Genomic DNA, 14,302 nt, shown 5'->3' with positions numbered 1-14,302 from the left:
TAGCTAAACTGAATAAAACTGAAATTTCTAAAATGGCAAGTTTACACTGAAAAGTCATCATAATATTTTTGCATTTTAAATAAATGTTATGATTTGTGATGCAGTAAGCACAGATATATCCATTTTATGTACCACTCAAGTTCACATTGGACAGGAAGGGTTAGCAGGGGTGCGCATGAACACATACGCATGCAAAAGAATTTGCCACAATAATCTGAAATATTCACATTTTATGTAACATTATGTTATCCACCCAGAGTCAGTTTGTGTATGACTCCTGCAGCAAAAAATGAGACATATAAATCATTCTAAACCCTCGCTTTAGAAGACTGCTTTAAAGGGTTATTGTTTCAAATAAGCTATAAAAAGCTTTTCCAAAGCAAGATTCAGCAGTAAGCAATATTTTACGTACGTGTTGTACCAATTGAAAAGAAGCCAGTTTACTCCCTCCAACTGGTATTCCCTGAGTTTGTTATTGTTTTTATACTCCCTGGAACTCTCCGATTTCTTCCAGTCATCGGCAGGAGGTCGCTCCTGTTTCAAATACAGCAAATCCCATTAGTGGTTTCTGAAGACCACATTACTTTACTATTTTCAAATAAAATCCTCTATAGTGAGCCAATTCTTACCACACGCTCCATTTCTGGCTCCCTAGACATCAGTTTCTCAAATTCTTCGATCTTAGCTTGGTCGATGTCTTGCTTGAGCTCCCAAGTGCTGTCTTCATAAGGAAGCGAACACCATTTCACCAGATAATGCATTACAGGCTTTGTTAAGACAAAAACAAGGTTACATCAAAACTTAGAAAGAATAGAAGTGTAACCATTTTCATAGGATACCTGCAGGCCAAATACAATTCAAAAAGCTTCATCAGACCTGAATGTCTGAATCAGCCAAAAGGATAACCTAACAGCAGGCTGACATCTTGACAACCTAACAAAGTAAGATTAGAACACGGGGAATGCAGGCTTAACACCAAAACGAGCACAAACACTACATTTGAAATCACTAAGGTTCTATTAAAATGTAGAAGTAAAACAGTATTTGTTTTCCAACTCCTACGATTTCTATGGTTTACCATATATTTAAATAGTCAACTGTTTTTTCTCATCAGTGTTGTCAAAAATTCCCCAGTAAACAACCCAACCACCATCATTCACTGATAGAGCAGTACAGAAACACTGACACTGCCAAGGGAAGCTTTATATTCTCCCAGGACCAAAAAGGAGTCTCATGGAAGACAAAGCGATCTTATTCTGAAGAATAAGTTGTTAAAAAGTAAGAAACAGTGAATTCAAGACCTCTTCTGCAACAGAGAGTCTAAACAATGTCTAAACTATTATGACATTTAGCTAAGATCCTTGCAATTTTCATTTAAATTTTGTATTACCTGCATGGATATCATATTTCTACAGTTTAAAGTACCACCTTAGACCTATGTGGGGGGGGGTGGGAGGGCGTTACGATTTTTTTTTTTTTTTTTTTTAAACATCGTCAAGCTTATCAGAAGTTACCTTTCTCACTTAAACCCCTTTATTTCAGGAAAACTGCCATATCAGCCAATGTTTTCTCAAACATGTTCTTATTTTCTACACACATACACCTTAACAGCTTCTGAAGTGTTTAATATATTAACATTTCCAAACAATAAATTCTAAACACAATGTCTATATGGCTATAGATGCACTAAAAGTTTTGTTTACCTCTCCCTTATCATCTGTGCTACGTGAAAAATCCAGGATTCGATCAACTTCCACATAATCTGGATTAAAAAGCTCATCATCAATCTGTTCAAGGAGAGAGGCAAAAATATAAAAGATATCTCTATTAGCCCTTCCTGAGAGGAAAAATTATATATCTCACCAGGCAATAATATTTTGGGTCACAGTGACACAGAATTTATATTTGGCAAACTTCAACATGTTAATTGAAATGCTACAATTCAGCAAGATCATTCCCCGTGAGGGAATCAGACTTCTCAGACTTTGTTAACTGGGCCTCTTAATTACTGTGTGAAACCTTTTACTGTGAGAGAATGTTTAAGAATATTTTAAATGAAGTGTGAAATTACAATTCACTAATGAGCAATCGAAAAGGCTTATGGCATGCAATGCATTTAGCATTCTTGAAAACTACAGCTTGCAATAAAGAAATTAGAGCCTTGTACACTAAGTGCCTTTGGATTATTTTAACTACAGGAATTGTCTAACTGCTTTATAAGCAAGATTCAAAGATTATTATTTCAAAAACAGAGAAAAGACAGTGCATGTATGCACAGTTTCTCCGAAAACCAAAATCTGTTATGTTCTTTCTTATCCCTTCAACAACTTACAGGATTCTCTTGCGTACAAAGCACGGTGTTACATTTTATACTTTTAAGAGTCTCTCCAACAGAAAAGCTAGACAAAATGACTAAAGACTATGTACGTTTTGATAGCGTTTTCTACAACAAGAACAAATTCCAAGAATTTACAATAACTTATAAACCAATTGGGAAGATTTACAAACAAAATATTAAAAAAAGCAATTCAAGGCATCTTCACTTAGAACAGATGGAAGTTTTCAATTTGCAACAGGTTTTGTTCACCTTGAACTATACAGTAAAAATAAATATAAATAAATAAATGCAGTGGCATATGAGCCTGTTTTTGTTTTTTTTTTTCTCAAAAGTCAGCATTCTACTGAAAGGTAAGCTTTCAGAGACACAAATCAGCAGATCCAGTCTTTTATTGACAGGACCCCTGCCACACTACCGCTTATGGCTCTAAGTGAAATTAAACTGATGATAAAAAGCTTAGAATCCCTAGTGAGCAGCAGTCCATAGCAGAAATATGTGATGTATTTTTCTGGCATAATCTGTTCCTGAGAAAAGAGACCTGGAACTGATTCAGTAAGTGTCATGCTTACAAAGCAAACAACTAACCAGTTGCTTTAAGAAAAAAATAAAACTATGGTAAAAAGTACAGAGTCAGGATAGATCACCTGAGTTTCATAAACTTGCAAGACTTAGATCAAGAACGGTTATACTTTATACCAGAATAAATGCTACTGATATATCATACAATTGTTCAAAACCTTCTGCCTGTACACAAAATAAGAATTCCTAAGAATATTCCTTAAATACCTAGAAGAAACAAACAAACAAATCGTACTTCTGAAAGGAATTTGTTCTGGCCCTGTTTTGCCTTAAAACGCTTAATCTTCTGCTGAATTCTCTTGTCTTTATCCAGCTCTTCCACAGACGCCCACTGGCAATGAAGGTAAGAACTAGAAGATGAAACAGAAAAATCTTACTCAAAACTATGCCGCCACTGCATATTCCTATGTATCCTGCTAGTATAGCTAGATCTTTACAGTACATTGTAGTGTTACACCTGGAAAACGGGACACTATCTTCATCATACAGGTTACTAACAAATCATCTTAACTGGAAGTAATTATACTTACTAATTGGAGAAACTTGTCACTAAATAAAAATAACTCCTACTCAAAATTTAAATACATATCCCATACATTCAATGCTTGGCACAAAGCTAAGATGATTTTTATTGGGCATACTTAAATTGTAATTATCATACAATACATTTATCATAAATGTCACTATTTAACATCATATTCTAGCAAAGAATGGGGTTTTCAGAAGTTAATAAAAATATGTAAAAGTTTTAAATATTAACATGCTATACACTGTTTTTTGTGAGAACAGCATTGTAATTAAAAGTCGCATGAGTCAACCGAAGTTTTAACACTGATTAAAAAAAAATAAAATCCCTTGTAATTGTAAAGATAGTAATCAAACCTATACTTTACTTACAAGTTTTTGTACTTTACATAGAATTCCTCTATTTCTACCTCCTCTCCATTCTCCATCTATAAGAAAAGAATTGTTGAAACACGAATTAAACCACTAAACAGCCCAACGTAGTTAATGATTAAAACTAACCGAAATACAGAACGCAGTCCCCATGTAGAGAGACAAGCGGAGGTGTAGGAAAGTGTTTGCGTGGGGAGGACATGGGCGAGGAGTTTCCTCCGGCAGCTTACCCAAGTACGTACTGCACTGCTTACTACAACTTCCAAGACATGAATCATTTGAACTCCTCCCTAAACCACATGCAGCTTCATTCACAACCTCACCCCAAACCTGGCCTTCTGCCAAACCCACAGTGTTAAGTAGAAGCCAAGTGTACCATTTTCTCAGGCAGCAGCCAATTAGCAACTGCACTCCTGAATGCCATATGTATTATTTTTGGCTGGCTCATGGCAACTTTACATTGTGGGTTTTGTAATGTTTTAAAAAAAAGAGTTTTAAAGGGGGTTTATTCCTCCATATAGTTAATAACTCCAAACAAGAAGCCATATAAAACTAAACCTTATACCTCTGCTAGAATTTTAGTGCATCAGTGTTCATGGCTTTAGTTTTACTCAATGGTGCAATTAAATTCACTCAGGCAAGATGTCTCACATACAGAGCAGCCAAATTAAATTAACACCCAAAAACTACATTTAAAGCAAGGTTAAAGTTGTGATATAAACCAGCAAAACCAAGGGCATTCAGTGCTAAGGGTTGAGACTACCCTTAACTCATCCCTAGTGCCAAAGCATTGCATAACATATGGCATGTAATACTTTGTTGAATTACTCCTGAACCCAGCCATAGGACAAACTAAGGACAGTGCACCAGGCACACGTTTAGGATTCAGTTTATGTCACAACATTAACAGTTTGTGTTTACTAATGAATTCTGGAACAATTTTAAATAGAAGAGGATTTTCTGGTTTACATGCTTCACCAGGGACTACAACATCTGTAATAAATATTGTATGTAGCGCTAAACAGACAAAACTGTTGAACCCTGTAAAAGTCAACATTCTCTGTCTTTTTAACACACATATATATACACACACATAAAAAGAGAAAAATATATATAAGAAAGAGATTACTCTGAATTGTCATCTTCTAAATTCTCCCTCAAAAGAAAAGTTGCTAGCTAGACATTACTTCCACAGCAATTAAAGAACACCAGTAGCAGCTGCATTAAACTCTCTTCTAGCACAGTCAAGAGAGTTAATGCATTCCTAATCCCTGATTTACATAGTACGTCTTCTCTTCCAGACTAGCAAGGGGTTTTATCATTTTAGCATTTATATCATTCCAGTACAGTCTGCTTGTGTTCCTTTCTAGAGAGAGGAGCAACACCAGCTTTCACCTAGTTCTCCCTGAAGAAATGGAAGAAGATAAGGTATTCCTGGTGCTATTTTCTGATCTTCTTGAATCCTCTGCTGTGTAAGATAAACTATCCCCTAACCCTAAACACAGGGAAGAAGCTTCTGTCACTTACAAAGATAAAGTCAAAGGAAAGAATTTGAAGACTATCAAGATTATTTCTTTTTAATAAAAAATTCAAAAGAGTATTTCTCAATACGGCATTCCTATTTAGAGGTCAAAACTGTATTTAAAAATGAAAAAAAACTATTAAAAAAAAATTGAGATCCCATTACCTGAATCCATTAACTACCCTGAAGCAAAATCAGTCTTTAAGAAGTCACCCTTAATTTTAAGATATTAACTTCTTTTTATTTTCTGAAATGTATTGAGGCCAAGTCTTTGATTAGTTTTAAATCAGAATCCTTTGAGACACATCAATCTTGCAATGACAACATGGTTAAACACCTTTATATAAAGGTTTCATATTAGCCAGTTTAACTCTCAACAGCATTTCAGTCAAGTATATTTTCTGTCAACTGCCAACTTAATAACAATAATTTACAATGTAAATATTGATAAATCCTCTCACTCTCCTGTGTAAAACATATTTTTGTATTGTCTAATAGGTAACAACTGGTCTATGTTATTATATGTTCCATGAGTGTGCATCAAAGCTTCACCTAAATAAAAAGTATTTTGGGAAAAAAATATTTTAAAAATCTTACTCTAGCATTCATGCTCACAGCCAAAAAAAAAATTCTCATCAAGTTAAAATCATCAGCACTCAAGTATGGTTTAACAATACATCAATTTAGGATATGTGAGACAGAAGCTTATGTCTTTGACATCATTGTCCAGTCCCCACTACATTTACATTAACCAGGTAAAAAGTTGGGACAGAACATTTATGCAAAATTCTCCCAAAACAGATTACACAGTCATGTTAAAATAGTGCATGGCAGACTTCGGCAACACAAGACACTTCAAACTCTCATTGCCCAAGCCATCAGACAATCTGATCCACAGTCACTGCATATAATTGAAGAAATAAATGATCCCCTTCCTTCAAGCAAATACTTGAGAGCACACAATCTTGCACTGCCATTGCCACAGAAGTGATACAGTAATACCTGCTAATGCAAAAGTTATTTAAGCAAGCCTCCCAGATACAGAAACAAGTAACAGCTTAAAAAACCCCCTAGAAATACAAACTGCTAGAAAAATCGCAAACAAAACACATTAATAACAGATGCAAAACAACACATAAGAACCAATCACCTTAACTCATACACAGCACTAGATTGTAAACTAATCAGTTTGTGGAAGAGATGTAGGCACTTGTATACAGTTTAATTAGACATATTTCTCACCATGTATTCTAGGCAAAAAGAGAAATTCAGATGTGTAACATGCCGGTATACTGTTCTACAAACTCCACATCTTTTCATAATATATGTTATTTGGGCTGAACAGCATATTAAGTTCTACCGTTCCTTCTCAAAGTTAAGGAGCAGAAATTCAAAGGGGACTGAAGCTGGCCAAGAAAGTAATTAGAAAAATGAAAAATTTCCACTCAGAAACTGAAGATACCAAGACCATGATGGTTTGGAAAGAGAGTGATACATGTACTTAACACTTTCTGCAAGAGAGAAGAGCATTCCACAGAATTCAAAATTCCATGTTAAGAACAACAGGGAAAAAGATTGCCTTTTATATTTCAGACATGAACTAAAGTAATTTCTACTTTTCATTCTGTACATTCAAAAATGGTTGCAAATACAGTGCTGCATCATATCTGGTAACTCCAAAACTAGACTAAGGCTATTTCTGAGAAAACTAGCATAATTTTATTATAAGAATACTGTTCCAAAAGCATATTCACTTTCTCATGTCCTTTACTTGAACACAACATCTTAGTTACAACCTAATCCACTGAAAGGTTTCCTAGTGAAGCCTTTCCTCATGTTTATTTTATGCACTGTCCTGATCGCAGCAATTTTACTTTGATTAGTAATCTAACAACCATGGTTTTGATGACGTTAGTACGAGTGTAAAAGACCTTTAATAAAGGCACAGTTGGATACTTCAGATGTTAAATATTAACATCCTGAAATCCATTTTTTTGGGATTTTGGAGAAGAGGGTTGGGGAGAAGAGTGGAGAAAGAAGAGACACCCCTCAAACCTGCAAATACAATCCATAAAAAAACATTAAAGAAAGAGCTCAAAATAGAGCTTGCCTCCAGCAGAGCTTGCAATCAAAGACACGTAGGCAGCAGACCAACCACTTCCCACAAACTGCAGCAAAATACACACTCCCCATGAGTAATCACACCTTTGTTTGCAGGGGAGAGGAAGAAGAGAAGAATAATTGGCGAAAAACAGCTTCCAGTGTAAAGACATTTATGAAAAGACCACATTCTCCTCTCCTGCCTAGTAGACCATCAGGACAACTAATTACTGAGTTTATATTACATCAAGTTTATTTGAAAAATAAGCCTATGGTTTGAAATACAAAATATAGCTCTAGACTTCAAAAAAGGCCCTAGAGGTTTTGTGCTGTGAAAGCTGCAGAAACAGGTCAAATTCAGTCACAGGCATGACATTGCATTAATTTAGGCTTACAAAGCTGTTAATGATGACAGTAGTAATAAAATTAAAAATAAAAAAAAAAAATCCCTCCCAAAAACCCAAAACATCACAATGAAAAAAAAAAAAAAAAAGAAAAGAAAAGAAAAAAAAAAAGATGACTAAAATCCATTAATAAAAGCAACTTTCCCTCCCACAATCTGAAAACCAACACTGAGGAAAATAAGTATTTCTGGTTAACTAAGAGCAACATGAGTACCACATCTATATTAATCAGACAGTTTTCTGCCCAACGGCAGTACAAATCTGAGAATCAGCTACACATAAAAAGTCTATAAAATATAATAATGTCATTTTTGGAACAAGTTCTTTTGTACTTCTACTCAAGAGCTGCCATAGTTTGAAAGTGTAAAGGCCAATCAAGTTGTGAAGCAGATGAGAAGAGCGTGTAAGCAAAATAAAAATACAACTAGCAACCAGGGCAGAATTAAAAGAGAACCAATGTCTATCCAAAAGCATGTTAAATACCATGTAAAGACACTTTCAGGGAATCTCCTCTATTTAATAAAACAGTTTTTGAATTTGAAATACCCAAGGTATTTTAAGAGCTTAACAGAGGCTTCAGCAGAAATATGCTTAGCCTGTTTAAAAATATGAGGGGAAGGGGTTTTGTTTTGTTTTACCTTTTTCTTGACTGAACGGCTACTCATGATTTTCTCCACAACAGGACCTTCAGCATCAGCAGATTCCTACATCATAAATACCATGAAAGAGTTATGGGATTGCATCTTTGTTACTTAAATACTTCCTTCATTAGAAAAACTTCAAGTATTTTTTGTAACAAGAGTTTAATACACAGGAGGGCTTTTCCCCCTAGCCTAAGAACTTAGAGGATTCAGATAGATTTAATACCATAATAAAGGACTGAAGGATACTTGTTTAATCCCATTTTTAGGAGCTAACACAACTCTAGCTCTTTCAGTAAGGACGACATGCACAGATACACAAGATATAACCACATGGGCAGTTCACCTCTCCTGAAGTACACACACTTTCAGCACCATACAGTCTAAACATCAGATGATATTAAAAAACTCTAGTTGGCTGTGTAAGTGTCCACACGACAGCTATCAAAATTGCCTGCTATTCTCTCTTACATTAATTCACTATTACAACTGCAGGCAAACCTATCCAGTTCTCCTTCTGGTAAGACACAATTAACAATGGAGATCACACACATTTTTTTACAGGGCTTAACAAATTGACAGATGAAATACCAAAGAACACGTATATATTCTCCAATAGGTTATCAGTTAGTTAAGTGAAGTAGTTCTTCGAAAAAGCACTACAAAACAATGAGATTGTTACAACAGTCATTCCTACATTATTACCCCTCATCTTATTCAAACTATTTTATCCATCATTTACATTGCACAGAGAATAAAGTGTACCCTGCTGAGTACTACAAGGCAGTAATTTCATAAAGGGGTTCTTATGGTGCCTTAGCAGCAGGGGACAAGCTTGAGTGGTTTATTAAAGTCACAGAAGCCAGACCACTGAATTCACAGAAGTAAATCCAAGACTCCTAGCAGTCCAGTTTAGGTTTCCTTTAGGTAGAGACCAAAGCACTGTGTCAAACTGCATATCATCAGCTTGTAAATAAAGTAATGAATTAATGTATTTTTTAAGAATGTAGAAAGCTAATGCCTTCTGGCACACTGTGCCAACCATGGATGAGTATCATTCTGGAAAAGGGCTCATATTTGAACTTTGAATACTGTAGTTACAGCCACCTTTCCAGTCCATTCATGTCTGACCTGTTGCTCTGACTGAGAAGTATTTGAAGGAGAGTCTCTCCCAGCAGCATCAGCATCATCAGCCTCCTCATCTGAAATCTTGAACTCCAGGTCTTCAGTGTAACGCTTCCTCTTCACCTGTCTGCTGGAGCGTCGCTTCTAAACAGAAAACATGGGTATTTTTCATGAGAAACAAAACTGATAAGCAGCAGAATAATTGAGAAAACTTCTTTGTGTTTCTCAAATACACTAGTGTGGTGCAAATGCTATTATTTTTACAGCATCCTAGCAGAAATAGCGGAATCAAGGCACTACCATTCTAAATTCCTGCCTGTTAGCTGCTCTTAAATTTTGGGGGCAATTCCACAAAAACCCCCAAAAACTCCAAAACACACTATACAAAAAAAAAATTCACTTCGTGCTTGTTCTGAGTTGGAAAGTGGTATTTTATGGTTTTTTTTCTTTTCATGTTATAAATTAGAAAGCGTATCTCAGAAAGCAATTAAACCCCAAAAAGCTGCACCTCTCAATTCACATCTACAACAAACTTTGACAGATGGTCAGCGTAGGAACCAAACACCACCTTTCCACAGCACGGCCTACAGTGTTGCTAAGCAGTGACAACACACTTTCTTGCTCTCCCCATCCGCCTAGTTGTACTCGGATTATCTTGTAGGGGAAATACAATGAAATACGATTTCCTCACTCCACTGACCCAGCACTGTTTAGAAAGACATCCTGCAGCACAGCATGGGAAGAGACCCCAAACTACTAGAGGAGAAAGAAAAAGCCTGAACCACCCCAAACTGAAAACACAGTTTCTGTGTCCCTATACCCTCATCTCCAGGATGAGAGAAAGCTTCAGAGAAACTGCAGAAAACAATCTGTAAAATACACAAGCATGCATTTGACAAAGTTTTGCAACTTGATGCTCAGTTCCAGACACCATTTTCTGCAACAATAAAATTCAAATTCCCAGATAGTCTGCATTGGGTTATATACTTTGGAAAGCTGGGAGCATATGCTGCTGAAGTGAACTATCAACTGTGCATCAAATCTCTCAATGGACTGATGATATATTCAGCTTTTTTTTTTTAGCATATGCAACTGTTAAAAAAAAAAAAAATCTTTATGAATTGACATACAACTTATTTTCACATCTTTCTCAGCTTAACATGCATCTTCACCGATGCACGTAAATACTTGTGTAGCTTGTTTAACAGATCTATGCACCCAGGTGTCTCGATGTACACAGACAAAGTCAAGTATTTACTTTCAGAGAGTTAATCGTATTTTTAAAAGCATAAATATCTGAAGCACTTAGCAAAATGAGAAATTCTTTCTTTAACTGAAAATGAAATTTTTGAGCAAAGGTTAAGTTTACCTCACTCTTTTAAACAACAGTGATGTGGCTTCAACCTTTAACATAGTTATTTCCCACAAAAATATTTTTATAGCTGAAAATAGATACCACTTGGCAAATCTGCACCCTCATTTCCATAATCACTGATGGGAAAAATACCAATTTTCTTTTGGCTCAATAGGTAAGTTTTACCATTATTTTTGGTGCCAGAAAATATCTTTTTCCACTTCCCTAATAGAAAGGATGCCTAAAACATAATGGTAATCCTCTATGTAATTTTCATTGACTTTGTTAGTTTCCTGTTTCCTCTAACACCCACATGAGGCTTTGCAATTGTTACGCACCGTTGTCAGAAACTGTGCATACGTTTACCTGCATCAGATTATCATTTACTCATTAACTGATCTACAGGTAGAAGGGTGAATAATAGGCTTGATAATGGAATATTAAAAAAATCTGTATAGTAACAAACAAAAGTAAGTATTTCTCCTCTCTAAAGATAACAATGCATCACTTTGTGCATTACTGCATAATATCGTTACAGAAGACTCAGTATTTAACACTAAGAATGCAACAGCATTTTAGACAACTGTGTAATATCAATCTCAGCTGGGAAATGCATAACAAGTTTATTAATTCCAGTTGTTCTAGAATCACAATACATACTTGTAACCCTTCTCTAAACTTATGCAAAGAAGTGTTGATGCAGTATAGCATGCACAGTATGAGAAAGTATTAAGAAAACAAAAATTGCCTGAAATACTTTATTACATTTAATTAAAAAGTTATGCAAATATCCTAACACCTGTCTTTACAAAAAGAAAAAACAATATTTCAAATGTAAAGTTTATCACCCAGTTGAGTTTCACAAAGAGCAAATTTTGTCCCACTAAACTGAAAACAAGCAAAACATGCATATAAGTTGAACTGCAGACAGTATATAATAATCTGCAAATTAACTCCCCCAAAAAAACAGTAGCTCCAAAAATTTCTTCCAGATCTTTCATCAGCGCCATTAATCAGGCTAAGAGATTTGTGCCATCAGACAGAAAACTTACTCTTCAAACATATTAACGTTTGCATGGTGTATCTCAACTGTTCCAATTCAGAATACACAGTTTGCATGAATCTGAACTAACTGTCTCTTCTGTTGCTGCTTTTGTTTCTAACCAGAATATAGTAGGTTACTCACATTTCATTATACTCTATGTCCTTCTGGAAAATAGTAAGGGGGATGTAGGTTTGAACTATGTTTGTGTTAGGACACTACTGTTTGCCAACCTCTTTACCAGGCTCCTTTGACCACTCTCAAGTGATCATCCATCTCGACATCTCGTAACTAGAAGCAAAACATCCACAACCTGATGTGCAAAGGATGAATGGAACTGATTTCAGTAACACCGGCACAACTATTTCAGTCTCATACTTTTCCCACGTCATGGTGTAACCTCAGCCAACAACTAAGCCCCACACAACCACTTGTTCATTCTGCCCTGGTGGAACGGGGAAAAGAATTGGAAGAGTAAAAAGTGATAAAATCCATGGATTGAGATAAAAACAGCTTAATAGGTAAAGCAAAAGCCATGCATGCAAGTAAAGCAAGAAACAAGGAATTCATTCACTACTTCCCATTGACAGGCAGGTTTTCAGCCATCTCCAGGAAAGCAGAGCTCCATCACACGTAACAGTTTCTTGGGAGGGCAAACGCAATCACTCCAAACATCCCCTCCTTCCTTCTGCTTCCCCCAGCTTTACACACTGAGCATGACACCATACGGTATGGGACATCCCTTTGGTCAACTGGGGTCAGCTGTCCCAGCTGTGTCCTCTCACAACTTCCCGTGCACTCCCAGCCTCCTCACTGGTGGGATGGTGTGAGAAGCAGAAAAGGCCTCGACTCTGTGTAAGCACTGCTCAGCAGTAACTAAAACATCCCTGTGTTATCAACACTGTTTCCAGCACAAATCCAAAACATAGCCCCGTACTACCTAGGATGAAGAAAATTAATTCTACCCCAGCCAAAACCAGCACATCTCATCATAATTTGCCCCTACTCTTCATGAGGGAATTTTTTTTAATGCTTACTCCGACCACTGCCAAGAGAAGCAAGCCAGGAGCTGAATGAACCACTTCTTAACACAGCCAATGACAGAGCAGCCAGAAGTTGTCATATATGCTATTTCTATTTCCAGATTTTCTTTACATAAAATAACATTTGGACAGAAAGTGATAGGTGCACAGTGGTAAAGAGAAATTATCAATGTTAGCCAATGATTGGCAGTCCTGCAAAAAAGCCCTTCATCCATTAAAGCAGTGCAGTTACAGGTCCCTGACACGCATGTTTCTGACACTCTGCTTTGTCATGTCATATCCTTGATTTCAGAAGGTCTGCAAAGTCAATGCAAGAAGAAACACAAGGCTTCTAAGAAAGATCTTATAATGGCACACTGAAGTCTACAGAGCAGAAAATTCAGCACTGTAATTGGAACAGTCATGGAAGAGAACACATGAAAACTCAGCAGCACCGTGCACATATCTGCAGGTAACAAGACTGTGAAGCAAAATTGTGATGAGGAATACTTGTTTCAGTAAAACATCCACCGTGGTGACTTCCAGTTCTTCCCTTCTTGGTATGTTATTCTAAACAACACAGAAAATACTCGAATACCTGTATCTCTGTTACAAAGACCATGAGAATTACTGTTTTATGCATTTAACTTGTCAAAGGCTACATTGAATTTGAATGATAGCATTACCTGAACCCCTGCGTCATCTTCATCTTCAGGATGAGGTGATGGTGGTGGAGTTTTTTCCAAATCTGAGTTTTCAGAACCTTCCTTTCCCTTGTTAACCTTTTTCTTTGCAGCACTAGTTTCTGAATCTGGTTTCTTGTTACTGAAACAGAGATATTTTTAATCAATATTTGTACAAAAACGTAAGCAAAAGGTGCTTAACAAAATAGTTAATGTGAGATGTTTTTTGGTGACTTCGTTATTTTCAACTGCCTTCCTTATTTAAGTATTTAAACATAACTGTAAAATCAATGATGCATGAGCCCTCACTATACATTTCCCATTCCTTAACAGACAACTCGCCTCTTTCCTTCAAGTTTGTGGACAGCGACACTGAATATGTATTCAACAAGAATCTAAAAAGGAGACTGAAAAGGAGGAGCTGCTCTCTTCAGAACCTGCACTTTCTGAAAACAGTGTTTGGGCAACATGGACCAGGTGAGCAGAATCAGAGGAAATGTTACCAAAACAAAGGATTCGATGAGAAAATTCTTGGTTTTCTTCTACCATTCCCACTATTTACAAGCAGGGAAGGTGGTTTTGTGTCAGCTCTGAA

The 14,302-nt window shown here is 36.2% G+C and overlaps 1 protein-coding gene across 2 annotated transcripts in view; it reads right to left on the bottom strand.

Moving 5' to 3' along the window:
* Positions 1-14,302, bottom strand: part of CHD7 (chromodomain helicase DNA binding protein 7) — a 133,482-nt gene that overhangs the window by 37,481 nt on the left and 81,699 nt on the right. For both annotated transcript variants that reach the window (XM_086740854.1, XM_086740855.1), the window contains exons 4-11: positions 13,711-13,849; positions 9,613-9,750; positions 8,479-8,544; positions 3,815-3,870; positions 3,153-3,267; positions 1,704-1,787; positions 630-767; positions 413-534 (exon numbers count right to left, since the gene is read on the bottom strand). In XM_086740854.1, coding sequence (XP_086596980.1) covers positions 413-534; positions 630-767; positions 1,704-1,787; positions 3,153-3,267; positions 3,815-3,870; positions 8,479-8,544; positions 9,613-9,750; positions 13,711-13,849 — 858 coding nt within the window. The remainder of the gene's footprint in view (positions 1-412; positions 535-629; positions 768-1,703; positions 1,788-3,152; positions 3,268-3,814; positions 3,871-8,478; positions 8,545-9,612; positions 9,751-13,710; positions 13,850-14,302) is intronic.

Source organism: Chlamydotis macqueenii, chromosome 2, assembly GCF_036417535.1.
Source record: "Chlamydotis macqueenii isolate bChlMac1 chromosome 2, bChlMac1.mat, whole genome shotgun sequence".
NCBI classification, from domain to species: Eukaryota; Metazoa; Chordata; class Aves; order Otidiformes; family Otididae; genus Chlamydotis; species Chlamydotis macqueenii.
The sequence above is the reverse complement of the archived record's forward strand: the minus strand, read 5'-3'. Positions and strand labels throughout refer to the sequence as shown.